Source organism: Camelus ferus, chromosome 22, assembly GCF_009834535.1.
Source record: "Camelus ferus isolate YT-003-E chromosome 22, BCGSAC_Cfer_1.0, whole genome shotgun sequence".
Taxonomy (NCBI): Eukaryota; Metazoa; Chordata; class Mammalia; order Artiodactyla; family Camelidae; genus Camelus; species Camelus ferus.
In genome coordinates, this window is record NC_045717.1 from 16444907 (window position 1) to 16467425 (window position 22519).

The 22519-nt window shown below is 47.8% G+C and overlaps 1 protein-coding gene across 2 annotated transcripts; it reads right to left on the minus strand.

Moving 5' to 3' along the window:
• Positions 1–575: 575 nt before the first annotated feature.
• CCDC124 (coiled-coil domain containing 124) lies at positions 576–8963 on the minus strand. Of its 2 annotated transcripts, none has more exons than XM_032465282.1 (5): positions 8813–8963; positions 4244–4413; positions 1830–2019; positions 1164–1278; positions 576–1026 (listed from the first exon to the last, which is right to left on the minus strand). In XM_032465282.1, exons 2-5 carry the CDS (start codon positions 4400–4402, stop codon positions 819–821), a joined length of 672 nt encoding a protein of 223 aa, XP_032321173.1. In that variant the 5' UTR covers positions 4403–4413; positions 8813–8963; the 3' UTR covers positions 576–818. The 2 variants fall into 2 exon arrangements, with proteins under 2 accessions (XP_032321173.1, XP_032321174.1); XM_032465283.1 differs by lacking the exon at positions 8813–8963 and adding an exon at positions 5206–5255.
• Between the last annotated feature and the right edge of the window lie 13556 nt (positions 8964–22519).

Consider the following 22519-nt stretch of genomic DNA (forward strand, 5'->3'; position numbering starts at 1 on the left):
CTCATTCCTGCCTGAATCCACCTGCCCATCCTAGCATCCAGGCCCTTGCCTGCCCAGTGCCCTGCCTCTGCGATGGAACCTGACTCATCTCCCACTAAGGCCTGCCTGCTCTAAAGAAATCCTCCCCCGGGAAGCCTGCCCAGGACTCGACCCAGATACCTCCCATGTTGGAATAACAGCAGAGCAGCCAGCACTTCCTGACACCAAGCACAGTACGTGACCTGGCTGCTGACTCTGAACCAGAATCTCAGGATGCCAGCAACTCGCTTCCAGCTCTGGTTCTACTTCTGAAGTGCTGTGTGACCCGCAGCCAGTGCCTCAACCTCTCTGAGCCACCCCCTTGCAGCAGCCCAGCAAGATTTCCAGAGGATAATAGTACAGGTCTCCTGCTGGACAGCTGGCCCAGCAAGGAGTGGGCACTGTAGGAGCCAGCGCAGTTCTCGGCTAGCTTGCTAGGACAAGGGCGCTGTTGGGGCCCCTTGCCTTCTCTGGCTGTGGCCTATGCATTACCCCTCATTCCAAACCTCCTCTCTCCACCACCCATCCACCCTCCCACATAGACATCAAGTGCACACTCTGCCTCACCGACCGCCTTTATTGGGCACTCAGTCCCAGGGCTCTGGCGCGCACCGGAAGGGGATGGGGGTGTTACTGGAGCAGGGACCCTCCAGCGCAAGGTGTGGCCGATAATCCCACCTAGCCCCCAGGACACGCGCCACGGCCTCGGACATCTCTGTAACCCTCAGAGCCGGCCCAGCGGGAGGGCGTGCGGGGTCGTGACCCTGACCGCCGGCGGGGCGGCTCCCCCAGTTCTAGGCTCACTTGGGGGTGTTGAAGGGCACGGCCCGCTGGTTCATGGGGTTGTCCGGAGAACGCAGCCACTCCTTCTTGAGCAGCTGCTTCAGCTGCGAAAGCCGCATGTTGGGGTTTTCTTGCTTGAGCCGCGGCAGCTGCGCCTCCTCGAAGGCGGTGAAGGCCGCCCGCATGCGGCGCTCAGGATGCCGGTCAGCCGCCTCCTCCGCCACGCTGGTGGAGGACAAAGGCGTTGGTGGGGCTGGCTGGCGGCCCGCCCCGCCCCGCCCCGAGAGACCTAGCCCCACCCAGAGGCTCAAGCCCCGCCCCGGGTCCCAAGCCCCACCCCAAAGCTCTAGGCCCTCTAGTACCTGAGCACTGCGATGGCATCCTCGATTGTGCGCGCCTCCAAACTGCCCTCCTCCAGCAGGCGGCGGTTCACGTTCTCCTCCAACGGCACCTCCAAGTGGCTCTTGGGTTTCTCGGCTGGAGTGCGGGGCGGCCAGGTGACAGAAACGTACACAGAAACACAGAGAGAGAAGCAGAGATGCAGAGCTCCAGGGAGATGAGAGAGACACCGCGGAGAAGAAGCAGAGGAGAGAGGGAGGCAGGCAGGCAGAGAATGATAGGGGCGGAGAGAAACACGACTTGAGCTGGGAAGCTCTCCCAAGACCTACCTTGTGGGTATGCCAGTCCTGCCCACCCAGCACCCAGCATTCTAACTTTCTTGCAGCCCGGCACACAGGAGGCGCCTCACATGGGCTCCTGTCCTCAAGATGGGGCCCCATCAGCTGCGGGGACCCCGGGGAGCACAAGCCAGGGTGAGGTCAGAGTAGTACACACGTGTGTGCCCATGCCACCTGTGCTCAGAGTGAGGCCTGCTGGGACACCACCCACCCACCCACCCTTTGCCTTGCAGAGCCCAGGCAGCTTCTCTAGGGGGGTGGAGGCGGGGCTCTGGACTCAGCTCAGCGGCAGTCCCACTGCCTATCCTTTATCAGGTAAAAGGGGAACTCTGGACTGGGTGGAGACCCCACCTGGCTCAGGGGTTTCCTTGTGCTGATGTTCTCGGCGGAGAGTCTCCTCAATCTGGGCGCGAGTGACCTTGTTGGGTGCGGCCACCCGGGGGGCCTTGCCGCCCTTGAGCTTTGAATCCTCCTCCTCCAGCAGGCGCTGTGTCTCCTTCTTGCGCTCCAGCTGCTCCAGGCGCCGCTTCTCCTTCTCCTCCTGGGGGATAGGGAGTCAGGAGTGGACCCCACTCCACCAGCATGGGGTCTGGGTTCTCATCTCAACCAATGTGGACTGAGGCCCTGCTGTGTGCCAGACCCTGTGCTGGGCGTAGGGAACACGGCTGGGAGCACAATAGGCCTACCTAGGGGCTCCCATCCTATGTGATTATGGGAACAACAGGGAAGTTTGGCCAAGGCAAGTGGATGGCTCTTGAAGGAAAAGTGACACCTGGGACAGAGGAGAAGCCAACTGGAAAGAGAGCTGGGGGAGAAGAGTCCTTAGTGGCAGGTGCAAAGGCCCTGAGGCAGAAATCACCTAACATGACAGAGGTTGGTGTGCTTGGAATGGGGAGGGGAAGAGTGGAGGGAGGAGAGGGTGGAAGTGGGACCTTGGGGAGCCTCAAGGGCATGGGGAGGGGTTTGTACTAGATTCCAAAGGAAACAGGAGTCACTGGAGGGTGGACCCATTTGCCAGCTGGGGCAGGGATTTTGCCTTTATGGGCCAGGAGACCTTGGGGAGGCACGGAGTGTTCCCAGCCAAGTGTCACAGGGGCTGGGACTGATCCCACCTTAGCTCCCCAGGAAGGTCCTGATGCCAGCTGGATGAGGGGACACCTTGCCTGTAGGACTTGCCCTTGGCCACTGTCCCTCCACTGCTCCAGGAGCAGAGCAAGGTTCTGGTTCATTTGTAGTGCAGTGTGGCAGTGCAACTGTAGGCGTGGAATATTCTGCTGCCTCCCACCCAGCACCCCCACAAGGCCCTGCACCACAGGCACCCCCACCCACCCACCCCTACCGCCTGCAACTTTGCCATTTGCCTTCCATGCCTCAGGGGTAGTCCCTTTGCCTGAACTGCTCTGTGTGACACTCTCATAGGACTGAGTGCCCCCAGAAGAGGAGTTCCTGAGGACACCCACTGGGCCTCTGACCTCCAACCTGCCTGCATGACAAGAAAGGAGGGGTGTTAAAGGTCAAGGGTGTTTGGGCACAGATGCTGGGCTCCCAGTTCTATTGTCAGGCACCTCAGGTAGGGCCACTGTGCTCTGAGCTTCAGTTTCCCCATAGGTCAGAAGTAACGTCTTCTTGAGGCTCCCTGACCACTGCGTGGTACACGTACAGCCCATGCTCACTCTCCCCTCAACATGGCCCTGCCTCAGGGCCTTTGCACTAGCTGTTCTCTCCTCCTGGAGCGCCACTGCCGGCCTCCTTCCTTGGTTAACTCTGGCTCATCCTGAGCTCCTGGCTTCCTATTCCTCTGCTCCCTACCACATAGCTCTTTCCTGTGTTCCACAAACTCCTATTTTCTAGTTTTCCGATTATCTGCTTTATCTCAGCGGCAGGAGGCAGGCCCTGGCCCAGCACACAGTAGGTGCTTAGTAGAAGTGTGCTGAAGGAATGAATGAATGAATTCCAGAAGGCTCCAGTAACTCAGGAAGGACATGCAGCATGTGGCCATTAGTCTCTAAGGACACGGGACTGAGGAAGGAGTGTTATTTACACTTTGACATTCAGCGACATTTTTTGAAAAAGTCACTCATGGTTTTTTTAAAAGGGCAATTAGCCATTGGCAGCATCTGGTGATGGATGAAGGGTGAGGACACTGGTGGAACATTCTGGAGCCATCAAAAATGAGTCTCATAAATAACTGAAATGGAAGCCAGAGAGTCCGGAGCTTGTCCCCGAGTTGCATAATATGGAACAAATGGGAACAAAAAATGCCAACCTCCGGGTGAGGCCATGAATTCCGGCCCCACCTGAGGCTGACGTCTGGCAGCTAGGAAGAATCTGGCTGCAGGAGCCCATTTACTAAGGAGGTGGCCTTCAAGCTGTGGAATCAGATGAGAAAAGCCTTTGGTGTCACGTGGCGGGGAGGTGTGTTGTTTCTTAGTGTTTTGAATAAACACAGATTTGCTTTTTCCCTAGAGACTATCTTTTTAAAGCAGCTGTCACATAAGGAAAGACAGAGAGGGCAGGCATGCTGTGTAGACTATGGGCCCCACTCACCCATCAGCAAAAAGAGGGCTAAACAGAACCCAGAAAACCACCCAATGGGGAAGAACCATCTGCAGCTCCATGTAAAACACACGGGAGTGGGGACTGCTTGGGAGGGGCAATGGCTACTCATTCTTCAGGCCAAAGCCCCAGGGGCCTCCCGCCACCTTCGACTCTGTTGACTGCCTGCCCCACCCACTGGCGTGGAAGCCCAGGGCCCGCCCACCCACCTTGCGCTGTTCCTTCCTCATGACGTGTTTGTCCTCATCCTTCCAGTAGGCATCCTCTAGCTCCTTCTGCTTCTTGGCATCAGCTGCTGCCTTGGCCTCAGCCCTCCGTGCCCGGGCCGCTGCCGACTTGGTGTTCTCGCCCTGGAACTTCTTGGGCATCCCTCAGCAAGCTGCAGGGGCAGGGGTGGCAGGGACCAGTGAGTGGGGGGCACTCAGCCTTGGCACCCCTAGACTTACATCTGTGCAGCCATGACCTGTCTGGGCCCTCAATGGCTCTGTCTATAAAACAAGGACTTCTGATTTATTAATCTCTCAAAAAAAAAATCTACTGAGATGAATTTCATATAATACAAAATGAACCATTTTCAAGCACACATTTCAGTGGCACTTAGTACATTCACAATGCTATGCAACCATCTCCTCTATCTAGTTCCAGAACATTTCCATCACCCCAAAAGAAGAACCAGCCCCATTAGTGGTCACTCCCCATGCCCCCTCCCCCAGCCCTGGCAACCACTGATCTCCTCTCTGACTCTGTGGATTAGCCTGTTCTGGACTTCTTTCCCTCAGCATCATGTTTTCGAGGTCCATTCATGTTTTCGCATGTGTCAGTGCTTCATTCCTTTTTATGCCTGAATAATATTCCATTGTATGGATGGACCACATTTTGTTTCTGTCCATCGTGGCAGACTTTTGGGTTGTTTCTACTTTTCGGCTCTTACAAGTCATGTTGCAGTAGGTCCCTGACCAGGTTGGCACAACCAGATGTTACAACAATCATAAAGTGCTGTCCAGTGGGCACCTAGTCTACATGAGTCCCCCCGAGGCGCTGGGGAAATGATATACTCACATGGGAGGTGCCACCCTCCTGTTTAATATGGCCCAACTTAATTGAATGCTCCCAAAGCCTTAAATGCGGGGACTGTCCTTATCCCCTTTCTAAGGTGGGGAAGTCAAGGTACCTGGCCAAACTGCATAAGGCTGAGCCGGGAGTCTCACCTCCAAAGCCTGCCTTTCAGGTGAGGAAAGGAAGAAAAGAAATTAATAAGTGTGCCCCCTCCAGAGTGCTGACTGAGGACACCAGCACTGTGTGGTCCAGGGCTCAAGCCTTCAGCTCTCTGGGCCTCAGTTTTCCTTATTTGGGAAATGGGCTGATGTGCCTCATTCCTGGGTCATTCACCCTCCACTGAAAATCTTCAGTTCAGTCCCTTGATGAACCTTGGAGAAATAGGCCCAGCATCCAGGAATGAAGGGGAGAGGCTCTGGGGGCCATCCTGACTCAACTAGGCAACACCCCCCAACTTCCTAGCTGTGTGACTTTTGGGAAGGGGGCTCCCCTCTCTGAGCCCCATCGGAAACTCTCAAACTAGCTTGTTTCCAGTGGTTGTGTGCACTGGGCTAAGAGCTTTACACATAGTGTCTTAATGAATTCTCACAACCTTGGCAGGTGGTAGCCAAGCTATGATCTGAAGGGTGGGTGGGAAGCCGCCCTGTGAGGATGAAGTGCTGAGACTTTTCGGCAGAGGGCATAGGATGTGCAAAGACTCTGTGACAGGAATGAGGCCATGGCTACAGGAAACATGGAGGCCACTGGGGCCAGAGTGGGTGAGCTGAGGGGAGTAGAGGGGAAGAGGGTGGGAGGGCAAGAGGCTGATAGGATGGGGTCTTATGGGCTGAGGAAGGGCAAGGATTTTATTCTCTGGGCCCCAGGGAACTGTTAGGCAGCTCTGAGCAGGGTATGAACACATTTGGATTTAGGTTGTTCCAAAGCTTCATCTGGCTGGCATGTGGGTTGGTGAGGGCCAAGGGTGGGAGCCAAACGCTGAGGAGTTACAATGGTGCAGTGGGCAGAGCCAGAGGTTTGGAGTCATTCAGAGCTGGGCAATAAAAAAAAACTGAAGCGCTGATGGACTGATGTTGTAATCTAAACCATGTCATCCCCCAGCAGCAGCAAAGCCAGGTACTTTTCTCCCCACTTTTACAGATGAAGAGCCTGAGGCTTTTAGATGGTAAGTGACATGCTCAGGGGCCACACCGTGTGTTAGTGGAAGGGCCCAGATTCCCACACAGGCACAACCCTCAGTCCCAACTTCGTCCTCTTAACCACTGCCCCACCCAGGGTCCCAGTGGGCCCCTTAAGGAACAACAATGCAGATCAGGACTTTGAGAGGCCCATGGGGAACCTCACTCGGCACAGAGAAGCAGTCCCTCCAGGCTGAGATGGGGGAGTGAGTCCCATGGGGCAGTGCAAGGCAAAGGAGGGGAGATCAGTAGACCCAGAAGACTCAGGGTTGGGTTCTGGCTCCACAATCATGGCTGAAATGCTCCCCTGAGCCTCAGTTTCCTAATCTAAGATGTGGGGTTGATTTCAGTTCCTCCCCACACAGGATGGAAGAGATGCCACAGGAGAACCAGATATGCCAGCTGATCCTGAGCTTCCAGCTAACCCTGCCCCCAAACATTCATTACTGAGCATCTGCAATGTACCTAACAGAAAACCTCTTCAGAATTCCCCAGGAGAGCACCAAGAAATGGGTGGGGGTTGAAGTTTCAGGTAAGGAAACTCCCCACCCCATCTCCCTCCATCTCCCCCTCACTCATTCGACAGCAGCCACACCAGCCTCCTTGCCTTTTTTCAAACCTACCAACCAGTTTCCCACCATAGGGCCTTTGCAGTTGCTGTGCCTGCCACCTTTGCTCCTCTTTTTACCCAGTTAATTCCTATCTAATCTTCAGGGCCCGGCTCAGGTGTTGCCCCTCCAGGAAGCCTTCCATGAAACACCCCCTGACTCTCAGGCCACAAACTTTTCTTTGGGGGTATTTGTTTGGACTGCTAGCTTATGTTAATTTATATGATTATTTGACAAATGTCCACCTTCCCCACCAGGCTGGGAGCTCTGTGAGGGCAGGGCTGGGATTGCTTTGGTCAGTGCCCTGCACAGTAAGGGGGCTTAAAAAATGTATTGAGCAAATGGATGAAGAAGCATCTATTTCCAGCATTCCCTCAGTATTTACTTCCCACTCTGTGTCCAAACTCAGCTTCTCACTTCTTTTCCCACTCACCTCCCTCTCCAGCCTCTGAGTCTTTGCTCTTGCTATGCCCTCAGCTGATACACCCTTTCCTGTCACTTCCTCCTGTGAAAACCCTGCCCAGTCACAGGGACTCTGCCCCAGCATCCCCTCCTCCTGTTGCTTAAGATCCCCCAATTCCATCCCAAAGCCTGACAAGGCTTTTTGGACCCCCTCTCCAGGCTGGGACTGAATATTTATATCCCTCCAAAATTTATATGTTGAAGCCCTAACTTTCAATATGACTGTACTTAGAGACAGGGCGAGTGAGGAGGTTAAATGAGGTTGTAAGGTTGGGACCCTAATCTAGTAGAGCTGGTGCCCCTATAAGAAGAGAAAAAGATACCAGAGTTTGCTCTCTCTCCACCCTATGAAGACACAGTGAGAAGGTGACCATCCATAAGTCAGGAAGGGAGCCTGCCCCAGGAACCAAATTGGTTCGCACCTTGATCTTAGACTTCCCAGCCTCCACCACTGTGAACAAATAAACTTCTGTTGTCTAAGCCACTCAATCTGTGAGATTTTGTTAAGGCAGCCCAGGCTAACTAATACAGGCAGCTCTTCTTCTCTGTTTGATAAACACACACACACACATACACACACACACACTTTGTCATTCAGTAAACATGTGCTGAACACCTAGTATGTGTGGGATGCTAGGGGAAAAGGCAGTGCTGATGGGCTTGCTGATTGAATGGGATTCCCAGGTTGACTGGGAGACAGAGTGGTAACTCGAGATCAGAACTGTAATGGGAACATGCAGATACTGAGAAAGCGCAGAGGGGGGCTTCTGACCCAATCTTGGGAGGAGTGGGGAGAGGTTGTCAAAGGGCTTCCTGGAGCAGACATCTAAAAAAGACGTCTAAGGGAGTGGGACCAAACCCTCAGGAGTGCTGGGGAGGCAGGCTGGGAAAACGGGGTTTGTATTCCAGGGTGATGGGAAGGTGCAGAGGTCTCTGGGGTTGGTGAGGTGAATTGGAGGGGTGAGACATAAGCAGGAAGCTCAAACAAGGGTCTAAGGAGCAGCTCTGACTAAGCAGGGGGTCGACTTCAGAGGGAATCAAGATCCACGTGGTTGACTGAATGTGAAGTAAGAGAATAAAAGATGAAACTCAACGCTGCCTCCCCCAGGAAGCCCTCCCGCGATCCCTTATGGGCTCCCCCCCCCACCCGACGTTCCTCTCCCCAGACCTGATCTCATTGCACGAGGCGGGGAACGTCCAGACCCAGTTCTGTCACCCCGAAGCCTGTAAGCTGTACAGGGGCACAGCCAGAGCTAGGTAGCCTCAAACACTACTCTGTCCCTCTGGGTCTCAATCGCCCGATCCGGGAAATGGGCATAGTCCTCGGGGAAGCCCTGGAGACTGGGGGCCTGATGTGCCCCCATCTCTGAGAACCCTATCGCCAGCCCTTCCGGGGGGGTGGCCCCAAGTCCAGCCGCCCCACGGAGCCCACCTGCACCCCGCCCCCCGGCTCCGCCCGCGCCGCGGCAGCTCCTACCTCCTTTCTTCAGCGCCGGCCCAGTCGCGCATCCGTGACGTCACCGCGGGGCTTGCGCGCTGAGCACCCCGGCGGCGCGCGCTGATTGCGTTTCGTCGCCGTCGCCATCTTGGTAAAGGAAATGCTGCTTTGACCTCCAATCCCAGGCAAGGGTGTTAGCCTTTTTTTTTTTCGCTTCAAGAACCAGATTTTTTATAAAGCTTCATCCCTGCGCTCACTTCAGATATTAGCGAGTCAGGAGAGGAGGGTAGAAACTACAAGCTAGACCATTGCCTTTACCACGATTGCCACGGTCCGGATGAAAAACAGCGTCCTCGACTTCACACATGGGTCTGGCGGTGTCAGCTAGGAGTTGCTTGGCCGCCAGGGCGCGCCAGAACCCGTGAACCACGCGTGGTCTGTAGACCTGCTTTGCTGGAGGAAACCTCTTAGGCCTTTCACTATCACTTTGTGCTTTGAAGACGCTCTCCTAGTCCACATTCTTCGCCTCCCTCCTGCGAAGCTGGAGAGGGATAGAATAGAAGAAAGGGACAGAGAAATTGAAACAGTCTGCACTGTCCAGGTCAGGAAACAGGCTCAAGGAGACCAGGAATTGGATTTGACCAAAGTGTAATCGAGGGACTCAAATTCCTCGCCGACCCCTCCTCCTGGATTGCTACCCCCCCCCTCCCAGTACATGATTTCCTGCATTTACTGAGCTTCACTATCAGTATCAGTATCAGTAAAAATGGTAGTACTAGGGCTCTGAGAAGGATTCCACTGGACCTGGCTATAGGGAGAGAAGCAGGTCATGGATTTGGCAGCAACTAGAGGGGACGAGTTGACCACTGAGTCCATTCTCCCAAAAGGCCCAAGTCATATCGTGTGCCTCCCCTGCTCAAGCCTCAAGTGGGTCACCCCACTGCCCTGCAGGACTCTCCGTCTTCCCATCTCCCTTCTCTTCCCCATTCTCCCTCAGGTCCAGCCCACCAGAGACCTTTCTCCTTATTGCGAGGCACAGTTCTGCCTCTGAGAATTCGCCGGTGGTGTTTCCTCTACCCCCAGCTTTTCCCACGGACCACTCCTTCACTTGCTTCAGGCCTTGGCTCAAATATCCCTTCTTGAGAAAGACCTCCCTGACCTCCTCAAGTAGTTGATGCCCCACCCCCACCCCTCTTTTTATTTCCTTCATAGCGTCAACTTGCTTTACTGGTTTAGCTGTTTATGTTCAGTTTACCCCATGGCTGTGATGTCTGGAGGATGGAACCTGTGCACCTGGAATGGTATTTGTCACCAAGAGGAAGGATCTCAGCCAACATTTATTGGTATTCTTTGGGGTTGGGGTGGGGTGTAGAGGTGCCAAAGGCAACACCTAGTTAAGCCTCTACTGGTAAAGAGCCAGGCTTGTCACACCTTTCTGAGGGCAGGGAGCCTCTTATGTCTATTGACGTAACTGAGAGGAGCAAATCAAGTCAACCGTTCCAGAACAAGCTAAGTCTTCTGCAAGGTGATTTCTGCCGCCTTCCGGCTACAGGGCGGTGAGGACTCTTGACTTCTATCGTTCTGATAGTCTATAGCTCTTAGATGCTCACACTTGCAGATAAGTACTGAGGGTCTACTGTGTGCCTATGCTGAGAACACAGCAGCAAACAAGATAGATGGAGTCTCTGGTCTCTTGGGGCTCACAGTCCGGAAGTCATACAAAAAATTATGACCAGAAGATGTGCCCCCATTGAGAGTGGGCTATGGAAGCTGGCAGGCAGATTTTGTGACATACACAGTTTTACTTGATACAATGATAAATTCTACTTCCCTATTATCTATTTGTATTTTCATATGTCCCCATATGCTGACATACACACACATAGAGATATATTATGAAATCCCACACTGCAAATTCTTGCATGAATAATGTACACAATGAGGAAAATTCAAATTTGGGTGTTTTTTTCTCTGAAAAAATGGCTATTACTTCATGTTAAGGTGAGCATATGTTGCTTTTTGTCTCGCAGAACTGTTAATGCTCATCCTTTTTGAAACGTTCTTAAGTTGTTTTTGGAAAAGATCTCTTAGTTTGGAAAACAAATTAAGTCCCTAATAACCATTGTTTATGCTGTGAAAATACTTCTTGTCTGTATGATAAATCTTTTCTTCAGCAACCATCATGGTTTTACCTTTCCCAAATTCAGGCTCCTAATTCAGAATAATGCAACTCTGAAGATGTCTTTTGTGCCTCAACTCCCGTTGGCCATCCTGAAATTGTCATTAGGTAATGCAGATATTTGTTCCTTCATCTATAGAAGCAAGAACAAAAGGACTGATAAACTTTGTCTAGAATTCTCCATATTTTAATTAATTCCAAACCATTAGGTGAGCTTTCTCACAGGCACTAGGGGTCTTGACTCTCACATGGGAATAGTCCAGCACCATTGTTTATTTCAGTCTTTTATTGAATTTGGTAGCCAGGGCCTGTCACTTTGTACAAGAAATAAAGCAGCAGTAGCAGAACTTGTGGGAACTTCAGCGATTGGGTTCTGGGGTCTCCACTCAACTTATTGGACCCCACGCCTTCAGACTGTGCTTCAGACAGAAAACCCTCAGCACTTAGCTCCTGTGACATATTCCTGCTTCTGCCTTCACATGTCACTCTCCATCACCACGACACTCTCAACCCAGCCACCCGCCTTCCTTCCCCAAAGAAGGAGAGTCCAAAATTGCCTCCCTCTGTTAAAGAATTATCCAGAGTCTGGGAAGATCTTACAGAGCTGTGTTGTCCATTAGAAGTAACTATGGTGGGCCACTCATCCAGTTTAAAACTTTCTAGGCACCACATTAAAAAAGTAAAAGATGAGAGAGGGTATAGCTCAGTGGTAGAGTGCATGCCTAGCATGCACAAGGTCCTGGGTTCAATCCCCAATACCTCCATTAAAAAAATAAACCTAATTACTTCTTCCCCCCCAAAAAATAAAAAATAAAATTAAGAAAAGTAAAAAGAAATAGGTGGAATCTATTTCATGATAAATTTCACTTAGCCCAATGGACCTGGAATATTGTCACTTCAACAACTAATGGAATTCTAAAACAAAACATAGTGTAGTAGGGAGGAACAAATCTGACTCCATATTAGATCTGTTCCTTTAGCTTTAACCCTGTGCTCTGTTTCCTGTGCCTTAGTCATGCTGGTTCTGCACCTTTTGTAAAAGAATGTGGCCTATAGCCTGAAATATAAAAGCCCTCCTCAAGGCTCTGACCTTAAAGATATTACAGTTTTCCATTCATATAGAGAGAAAAAATTGCAGAACAGACAATAACATTTGTCTTGTTGCACGTTTACTGGGAACATCATGACTTGACCTATGTGGACAGCTGCAAGACCAAAGGATTTCAAACACCAAGAAGTTTGCAGCAACCAACCACATCCCCTGCCCTTTTTAGTATAAAAGGAGCCTGAATTCTGACATGGGTAAGATGATTCTCTAGGACATTAGTCCCCCACCTTCTTGGTCTGCTGTTTTTTCAGATAAAGTCATTATTCCTTGCCCCCAACAACTCATCTCCTGATTTATTGGCATATCCTGTGGCAAGTGGAATGAGTTTGGACTCAATCACAGTAGCAAAGGTCTCAGGAACCTTCCATCTTCCAAGGTTTAAACTTCCTGATAGCCTTTCCGACAGTAAAAATCAAACCCTTCTGGAACTCGCAAGTTATTGTGAGTAAATAGTAGGCTGTCATGTATTTGATGCTTTCATTCCAAATTTTGAAGTCTACTCTGTCACAGGCTAATGTAGCTAAATACTGCAGGAGACTCACAGGAGGCCCACACAGTACCGCTGTCACGTGCAACTTGCTTTTCCACATTGCCCACATAAGCGATCCCAGCATCATCTGAAACCTCAAGAGATGGTGTTCTGAAGAAGTCGTTGGAGGAAATCTGCCCTTGAGTCTGGATGGAAAGGGTTTCATCAGGCTTTGTGAATAACTAGCACAAAAGTAAGACTCTATGGTGCTGACGGTAGGATCTGTTTCCCAATTAAAAGCACTTATGTCATCCTGACCACTGGATTCTATCAGGAGACCTTAAATTGAGGATTCTTGGAAAACTCTAGAAACCTACAGCTGCAGTAGGTAGACCAAGTTCCTGTGGAAATTACTAAAGGGAAATCTCCTTTAAAATGGAGTTGGGAAGCCCTGAGCTCTCATGCACATACCTTCTGTTGCAGCTTACCTTTACACACATGGACAGGAAGATTACTACCCCAGCAGGGGGAAGATTTTTCCTTGCCCAGCAGTAGCCCAGCAAATGAGAAACTACCACCACTCAGCCCATGAGAAACTGTCACCACCTTGAACTCTCCTCTTTCCTCCAATGGACTTTCCCTCAAAGCAGCCTCTCCCAACTTCACCTTTTTCTCTATAAAGTAACGTTCCTCTTCTTAGTTCTCTGGGCTTGCCTGTGGTTTGCCATAGCTCGCGTGTACCGAACTGCAATTCCTCTGCCATTCCCGCATAAACTCATTTTGCTAGTAAACTAAGTGGCTGTTTTATTTTCAAGGTTGACCTCCATCCCCCCTCCCCACCCCCATAACCATCGGATCAAGCTGAAGACTTCCACTGCAGACAGCTTCCGCCCAAGAAGACAGGATTAATTTTCTGATTGCAGTCCTTTTTCACTTTGCTTTCACCCTACTCATATTGCCTGTTATCGCATGTTGACAGCCTCCATTAAATGGCTACAATTTTTCTCAATATGCCCTTCCTTATCTTTATCCTGCACTAGAGACCTCCTACAGTTTTCTTCTGCCATTTAAGCAAGAATAAAACTCTAATGTGAGTGTTTCACAGACCAGAGCTGCTCCTCTGGATAATAGTGGATTGTACATCTTCATTCTCCACTTGATCCTGCTGACAAAAATGTAATAGCTGTTTGTTTAAACAATTTAGAAGGTAGATGTTGAGGCTTGAATTGCGTCTCCCCAAACTAGCTGTTCAAATCCTAACCCCTGGTACCTGGGAATGCAACCTTATTTGGAAATAGGCTCTTTGCAGATATAATCAAGTTACAATGAGGTCATATTTGATTAAGGTGGGCCCTAATGAAATGACAGTGTCCTTAAGAGACAAAGAAAACTTGGACACAGATGCACAGAGGGAGAAGGTCATGTGAAGACTGAGGCAGAGATTGGTGTGATGCAGTTATAAGCCAAAGAACTCCAAGGATTGCAGGTAGCCACAAGAAGCTAAGTAAGAGGCATGAACAGTTTTCTGTCTCGGAGTCTCCAGAAGAATCCAACCTACAAACACCTTGACTTCAAACTGAGAAAGTCCAAATAAATATCTATTGGTTTAAGCTACCAAAGTTGTGGAATTATGTTGCGGCAGGCTCAGGAAATTAACACAGTAGATTTCCTTCTGTAGGCCCCTCCTGCTGTGTACACTTTTCTCACCTACTTAATCCCAAATTCTGTGAAAACTAGATCTTAATCTCAGGTCAACAGAGGCTTCTGCTGAGGTCATTGCAACCCTATCAGCAAACCCAGCCCATCAACAGTGGAAACAAATGTTGGGGTTATGTTCCCTATAATAATCAGTCTTTTCCCCTTAGAGACACCCAGCCTGTTCAGAAAAGCTCTCCCTTGACGAGAGCCATGTTTGGCTCATGCCTGCTGTTGTAAATAATACTTGTGTTCCCATCCAAGGCTCTCCTTTTCTATGTTACTGCTTCTTAAGGGGTCCAGCTTCTGCTCTGAAAGTCCCACAAACCTGCTGAAATTCATTTGCCAGTGTTGATTTCCTTGTATCCAGCCCAGGGGAGTCTGGTAAACACTTCCTGCTGCACAAGATAAAACTGCAAGTCAAGCAGAACAATCTGTGACCAGAAAAAAAAAAAAAAAAAAAAAAAAAAAAAGAAAGAAAGAAAGAAAAAAGAAAAAGCTCCTTGAATCTCTAAAACTGATCCCCAGCTGAATTTAGGGCATATTTTCTTTGCCTGGATTTGGTCATCTAGGCTCCTGGCTTTGGGGCCCCTGAGGGGAAGCTTTCAAGATGGTTCCCAGCAATCCCCCACCCCCCAGTATTCATGTCTTTGTGTAATCCCCTCCCTTTGGAGCAGGCTGGACTTACTGATTTGCTTTTAATGAATATCATGCAACACAAGTGATGAGATGTCACTTTCAAGATTAGATTTCAAAGATTATGAAACTTAATGTGTTCCTATTCCCCAAATGCCTAGCCTCCTTTGCAGTTAAGGGTGGCCGTGTATGGAATTATGCTGTAGGGATTTCTAGGAAAGCTTCTATCCCCATAAAAGGGAGATGCAGCTGGCATCCCTTTCTCTATTCTTTTTGTCTTGAATGTGGATGTGATACCTGGATGTACAGCACCCATTTTGTGACCAGAAGGCAAAAAGCCTGGGGATAGAGGACATGCTAAACATGTTGGAGCCAAAAAAGAAAAAGTCTATAGTATTGTGGAGCATGTGAAGGGACACTTGTAGCTTCCTAGTTCTGGATTCTGGACTTCTTGTTACATAAGAAAAATACATCCATGTGTTTAAGCCAAAAAAAAAAAAAAAAAGACTCTATCTTCCATCTTGGATGTTCTCTTGGATCACTAGGGCTGGTGGAAGATAGCTGCTGTGTCATGAGGCAGCCATGAGGAGTGAATGAGCATGCAAGTGATCCTTCAACCCCAGTGGAGTCTTGAGCTGACTCTAGCCCTGGCTAACACCTCAGCTGCAGCCTTGAAAGAGACTATAAGCCACAAGTACCCTGAATAATGGAAACTTAATTTAAAATGGAGGCCAAAAGGGGGAGCTCTCATACGCTACCAATTGATGTCAATTACAGACCCCAACAGGAAAAGACCTACCTTGCATTCCCAGCAGGAGAGTTTCTCTACTTTACTACCACAGCAGGAGAAACGAAGATTTCTTTTTGCCCAGCAATAGGTCCAGCCAATGGGAACCATCATAACTCAGCCAATCAGAAGCCATCCTTGCCCTGAACTTTTGCTTTCCTCCAATGGACTTTCCTTCAAAGCCACCCCTCGCAACTTCCTCCTTTTCTCTAAAAGTAACATTCCTCCCCTTTGTTTGCCAGACTTGGCTATGTTTTTGCTGTAGTGTGCTTGTCCCAAATTGCAGTTCTCTGCTATTCCCAAATAAACCCATTTTGCTGGCAAAATAACTGGCTGTTTTATTTTTAAGGTCAGTGCCAGCTAAGCTACTAAGCCACTCCCAGATTCCTGACCCACAGAAACCATGAGATGAGTGTTCAACTGCTAAGCTTTGGGGTCATTTGTTACACAGCAGTAGATAGCTAATATAGGGCCTATTATAAGGACTAATAGTTTTTTTCTGGGAGTTGCTATGGTGCAGTTAGTCACTGTAGATGATCCAGAGGCCAGAGTCTTAAACTCTAGTGTGGAGCCAATTGTCTCATCAGATGATCCAACAACTGGTAATTGGCAAAATGAGACAACTGGCAACCAAAAGAGCAGAAGAGGTTAACTCCATCTGACAATGTATTCTGGACAACCTCCTGATCAGCAAGATCCTGGCAGTGGTAAAATGCCAGATATCATAAATTAGTGCCCTGACAACTTGACTTCATGTGTTCTTAGCCAAAAGGAAGGATTGAGGAAAAAACACAATCTGAGTGCTATCAGCTGGAAGTTTATCTGGTTCTACCAGCTTGGTTATTCAACAATGTCACAGAACTTCAAGCAAGGACACTCAGTGAGCAACAAGATAGAAAGAAGCAAGAGGCCTGAAATCGAATACCACCGTGTGAAGTCTAGTTAATTTCACGGTGAAGTCTACTTAATTGTGCTGTGTCAACATCAATCCTGGTTTGGATAATGTACTAAAATTACCTAAGATGTTACTATGGGAGGTAGCTGGGTGGTAGGTACATGGAACCTCTACTATTTTTGCAACATCTTGTGATCTATAATCATTTAAAAATTGTTTTAAAAAAGAAAAATATTTATCATCTTTATAATCATGTTTGAACAGACCAAAACAAGAAAACTGTACAAACCAAAAATATGGCCAAAAGTCACACCCCTTGGCTACCAGGAGCAACCATCGCTTCTCACAGATACTAGATGTAGCCTCGAGCCACTCCTCCTGTCTCCTAGATAAAAATCAAGATACTCAAATAGAGAATTGTCCCACATCCTCTTTGTGCCCAGTCCAGAGCAAAACTGCACCTCTTGAACCCAAGTATAAAAACAAGCCTCTTCTCAAACTCTAGCTAAGATGCTCACAGGTTCCCATGGTGTGTGTCTCCCTTGTTACAAGGAGCCAATAACCTGACACATCCAGCATTGTTCAGAGCTCCTGGCATTTCTGGCCAGGCCACTGGAAGAGGGTGCTGCAGACAACTGGTGCTGTCTGCCATGGTCAGAGCCTGGATTGTGGTCAGAGGGAAAGTTTTCTGCCCCTAAAATTCCCAAATTCTAGGAATTTGATACTTGAAAAACTCTAGATTCTTTTAATCTTAAGTTGGGGTAAAATATACATGAAATAAAATTAATCATTTTAACTAGTTTTCAATGTTCAGTTCAGTGGCACGTTAAGTATATTCACATTGTTGTGCAAAACCATCACCACCCTCGATCCACAGATACTTTTAATCATCTCAAACTGAAAATTGTCCCCATTAAACAGTGACTCCCCATTTTCTCCCCACATCCCCTGGCAAACCCCATTTTACTTTGTCTTTATGAATCTGAATACTCTAGGGACCTCATATTAGTGGAATCATACAGTATTTGTCCTTTTGATATTGGCTTATTATAATTAGCATAAAGAACTCAAAGTTCATCCATCTTGTTTATCTCCTTTATTTCCTTTTTTTTTTTTTTAGATTCCACACATAGGTGATATCATATGGTATTTGATCATGTCAGAATCTCCTTCCTTTCTTAAAGGTGAATAATATTCCACTGTATATATATATTGCATTTTCTTCATCCATTCATCTGTCAGTGGACAGTTGGGTTGCTTCCATCTTTTGACTATTTGAATAATGCGGCTTTGAACATGAATGTGCAAAAATCTGTTTGATATTTTCTTTCAATTCTTTGGGGCGTGAACCCAGAAATGTGTTGCTGGATCATATAATTCTGTTAAATTTTTTTAAGGGGTGGGGTTTGCTTGCTTGCTTGCTTGCTTTCTTGCTTGCTTGCTTGCTTTTTCACTTTATTTTTTAAGAGGTGGTTTTCACTTTACTTTTTTTAAGGGGTGGTCACTTTATTTTTAATAACTGAAAAAATTTTTTGATTCTGTTAAATTTTTTGAGGAACTCCTAATTTGTTCTCCAATACTGGCTGTGATTCTTTTTTAAATCAATTTGTTTTATTTACCTTTATTTCTTGAGATGAAATGCACATGACATCAAATTTACCATTTAAAATGTAAAATTTAGTGATGTTACAGTCATAATGTAGTGCAACCACCACCTCTATCTAATTCTAGAACCTTTCTATCACCCCGAAAGAAACTTGGTCCTCATTAGCAGTCACTCCCTGTATCCTTTTCTGCAGCCCCTGGCAACCACCAATCTACTTTCTGTCTCTATGGATGTGCCTGTTCTGGACGATTCATATGAATGGAATCATACACTCTGTGGTCTTTTGTGACTGGCTTCTTTCACTGAACATGATGTTTAAAGGTTCATGGAGGGGGTGGGGGTATAGTTCAGTGGTAGAGTATATGCTTAGCATGTGTGAGGTCCTGGGTTCAATTCCCAGTACCTCCATTAAAAAAAAAAAAAAGGTTCATCTAAGTTGTAGTGTCTATCGGTACTTCATTCCTTTCTAGGAGGAGGGCTTGGAGATTTTGAGTCCATGCCTGTGCTCTGGGAGGTTTGTGTTCACGGCAGGACTCTTGGCCCCAAGACACAGGCCTGGAGAGAAGCCCATGGGTCCAGCCACGTGCAGCCCGGGCTGTGTGCCTCTGTCCTCCTCCACCCCAGCTGTGGGCTCTGACCCCGGCTAAAGGGCAGGAGCCTCTGCAGGCGTCTTGTCTTGAAAAGAAATGTTTGAACAACGACTGAATTCAGCAAACACTCTCGCTGCACCTTCGTGTGGATGTCGGCAACCAAATGGGCTGGGGTGGGGACCAGGCGTTAACATGTGACCAGCCCCCTTAGAGACGCAAAGTCACTGTTTGCTTTCTGGGGTTGACCCTTCTCCCCAGTAGATGCAGTCTGTGGGCTCTCTGCTGTCCTTGCGCACCTCAAGTGTGTTTTCACTTTGCCCAGATAGGAGCTAATCTGGTGCCTCCTTCCCTACATCAAACATGGGCCTCCACCAGCAACCCTAGGCTGGGGTTCTCTCAGACCCTGTGGCCAGCCTGGCAATGCCTTCTGTCAAGGGCAGTGCTTTTACACTGCCTTTGGAACATGCACCCATTTTTATGGACTGGAAAACTGAAGCTTCAAGAGACTGAGCCACCCAGTCACTTTAGCTAGTAAACAGAAAAGTCAGAATTTGAACCCTACTCTACCTGACTCTACACCCAGAGTTCTCATCATCCCCCTAAGGGTGGGGATGAGGATGGGAAGGAGGAGAAAGAGCAAAGAGTCAGGATTGGCTTTATGTTGCCAGATGGATTTTGTTCCAAGGCAATAGGGAGCTATGGAGGGTGTGTTAGCTAGGGTGGGAGATGGATCCTAGATCCCTCGAGTGTGGTGGGGTCAGGAGTGCTGGGAAGGGAGTCAGAGGGGCTGATTCAGAATCTGAATGAAAGGAATCTGGGGGCCAATGGGTGCTGGGAGTGGGTGAGAGAGAGGGTCATATTTCTCCCCTGATTGTGCTGTTTTCTTGATTTCATCAAACATGAGCGCTGTGAGGGGTTGCAGATTGTCATAACAAGTCTTCCAGAACAATCTGGCTCTTTAAACTTAATATTGTGTGTTAAAAGGTGACCAAAGAAGCCAATTTTAAAAAAAATCAAAAGATGAATAAAATTTATCATTACTGCTTGTGAAACATTTCTGTGATTTACTCTTGAAGATAAAAAGTAAATTTCAGAGTAATGTCAATAAAGTGATCCAGTATTCAGTTTTTTAAAAAGGGAAAGAAAATCTTTCCCTCTCTAGATTTTCTTTTTTCTTTTTCTTTTTTTTTATGATGTGGGGGCTCTGCATTGCTGGGGCTACTGTGAGTTTGACCTGTTCTTTGAGTGATTCATTGTCAGATCAGGATTTGGAGAAAGCGATGTGGGTGACCCAGAGAGGGGCAGCAGACTGCACAGCAATTTCATCAGGTTTCTATACTGGTGGACAGTATGGTTTCAGGTGAGCTGCCTCCTGAGGAGCTACTGCTTTACGGGCATCCCAGATCCCAGTCTCAGTCTGAGACCTGGCCTTGGAAAGGACAGGGTTAAGGGTAGATCCTCCATTCTTGCCCTGCTGTGCCTTAGGTAAACCTGGAGCCAGCTGAGCCTGAAGCTAACAGAAGTAGTAGACTTGGGGAAGAGATAGGTGGGGCCATGCCAGTGGAAACTTACCTGCTTCCTGTCCCAGGTCCTGTCTTCTTCCCAGTCTGGCTTCTTGACAACTCTCCCACTGCACCAGAACAAACAAGAATCTGGGGCCTCTGTCTTGGCCTCAGCTGCAGATGCCAAGATCAGCAAGAGAGACTGAGACATGCCTTGGGTCCTGGGGTGTGTGTGGGTAGTGGGGGCAGGGAGCTGTATGGCCCACCCCTTCCCCCATTTAGGAGAATAAGTCAATAGGATGGGTGTGGTGTGTAGAGGGTGAGGAGGAGCAGAAGGTGAGAACGCTTCCTAGAGTGCCAGGGTGGGCATCAGCGTCATTGGGAGGAGGAGCAGTTCTTGGAGGGCATCTGGGGAGCTGCTGGCTGGAAGTCACCCGGTTGAACTCATGCAGATGTTCTGAGCAGACCCTCCCCTGTACACTGTGGGAATCAGCTCAGCTGCAGGCTATGGAGATGCCAGGAAGGGGTCAGGAGCCCGGGTGCATGCAAAAATGCTAAATAAAATATTAGCAAATTGAATTCAGCTGCACTTTAAAGGACAACATACCAGGGGCATGCAGAGTTTTAATTCCAAGGAGGCAAGAAAAATTCAGCCTCAGAAAGCCTCATTTACTCAATGAAGAGACGAAAGAAGAAAAATACCAAATGATCATCTCACCATGAGAAAAAACATCAGATAACATTCAGCAACTACTTCCAATCTTTTAAAAAGTTCTTAGTAAAAGGGAAATAGGAAGGAATTAATCTGATCAAAGATTGGAATCAGAAAGGAACCATCTGCATTGTGTTGGATAGTGAAATAGAAGAGGTAACATATTCCAGAATGAGACATCACTGCTCACAATCATGGCTTATATTTAATACTGATGCAGAAGTGCTGGTCAATGCAATAAGAAAAGAAAAAGAGTTGAGACCAGACCATACAATCATCTGTAGAAAATCTGCCTAGTTTTCTGTCTCCTGAAAGTATTATATCCTAGATTCTAGGTTCTCAAGATGGATACCTGGATTTTTTTTTTTTAATCTCAATGGTTTTTCTGAACCACGATGTGTTCCCCATACACACTGACCCATTTCCTTGGACATGGGTTGAGTAGCGTCATTCAAAGGTTCAGAGTTCCTGAACTCTGCTGATGTTGGGAGGTCTTACTATAAAGCTGTGGTAATCAAGACAGGGTGGTACTGATAGAGCATACACCAAAGGTTCTCATCCAGGAACATTTTTGCCCTCAGGGATATTGGGCAATGTCTGGAGACATTTCTGGCTGTCAAGACTAGGGTGAAGGATGTGTTCATGGCATCTACTGAGTCAAGGCCAGGGATGCTGCTAAATATCCAGTACAATGCTCAGGACAGTCTTTGTCACAAAGAATGATCCAGCCCTAAATGTCAGTAATGCTGAAGATGCAACACCCTGGGATGGAGAAACAGACCAGTGGGCCAAAATAGTCTGGAAATAAACCCACATATGTACTGGCCACTTGATTTTTGATAAAGATGTCAAGGTAGTTCACTTGGGATTAGAAATAAAAAGAACACTTTTCATACAAAAAGTTTAACTCTTAAAACAATATAGCTCCTAGAAGGAAACAAATGCAAATGCCTTAGTGATTTTAGGTTAGGCAAAGATTTCTTAGATTGAACACAAAAAGCATCACCCCCCACCAAACTGCTATACCCTGATACCAAAGCCAATCAAAGACATAATAGAAAAATGAATACTACGGACCAATATCTCTTACAAACGTTGATGCAAAAAATTCTCAACAGAATACCAGCAAACTGATTTAAGCAACACATTACAAGTATTAAACATCATGATCAAGCAGGATTTATTCCTGGAATACAAGGAAAGTTCAACATGAAAATATCAATGTAATATACCACATTAACAAACTGAAGGGAAAAAATAGTATTATCTCAGTTGATGCAGAAAAATAGCATTTGACAAAATTTAACACACTTTTGTTAAAAAACACTCACCAAACCAAGAATAGAAGAAAACTACCTTGATATAATGAAGGCCATATATGAAAAACCCATAGCTCACATCATACTCAATAGTCAGACTTAAAGCTTCTCCTCTAAGATCAGGGATAAGACAAGGATGTCTGCTTTTGCCACTTATCTTGACATAGTATTGGAAGACCTAGCCAAAGCAATAAGGCATGAAGAAGAAATTATAGGCATTCAAATTGGAAAGGAAGAAATAAGATTAA

Bases quoted from the DNA above. Each gene is read 5' to 3' on its own strand.
- CCDC124 (XM_032465282.1), bottom strand. From the start codon at position 4,402: ATGCCCAAGAAGTTCCAGGGCGAGAACACCAAGTCGGCAGCGGCCCGG. The intron at 1,279-1,829 runs GTGGGGTCTCCA...CCCGCACTCCAG, and splicing joins CAAGGAAACCCCTGAGCCAG to CCGAGAAACCCAAGAGCCAC. The intron at 1,027-1,163 runs GTACTAGAGGGC...GTCCTCCACCAG, and splicing joins GATGCCATCGCAGTGCTCAG to CGTGGCGGAGGAGGCGGCTG.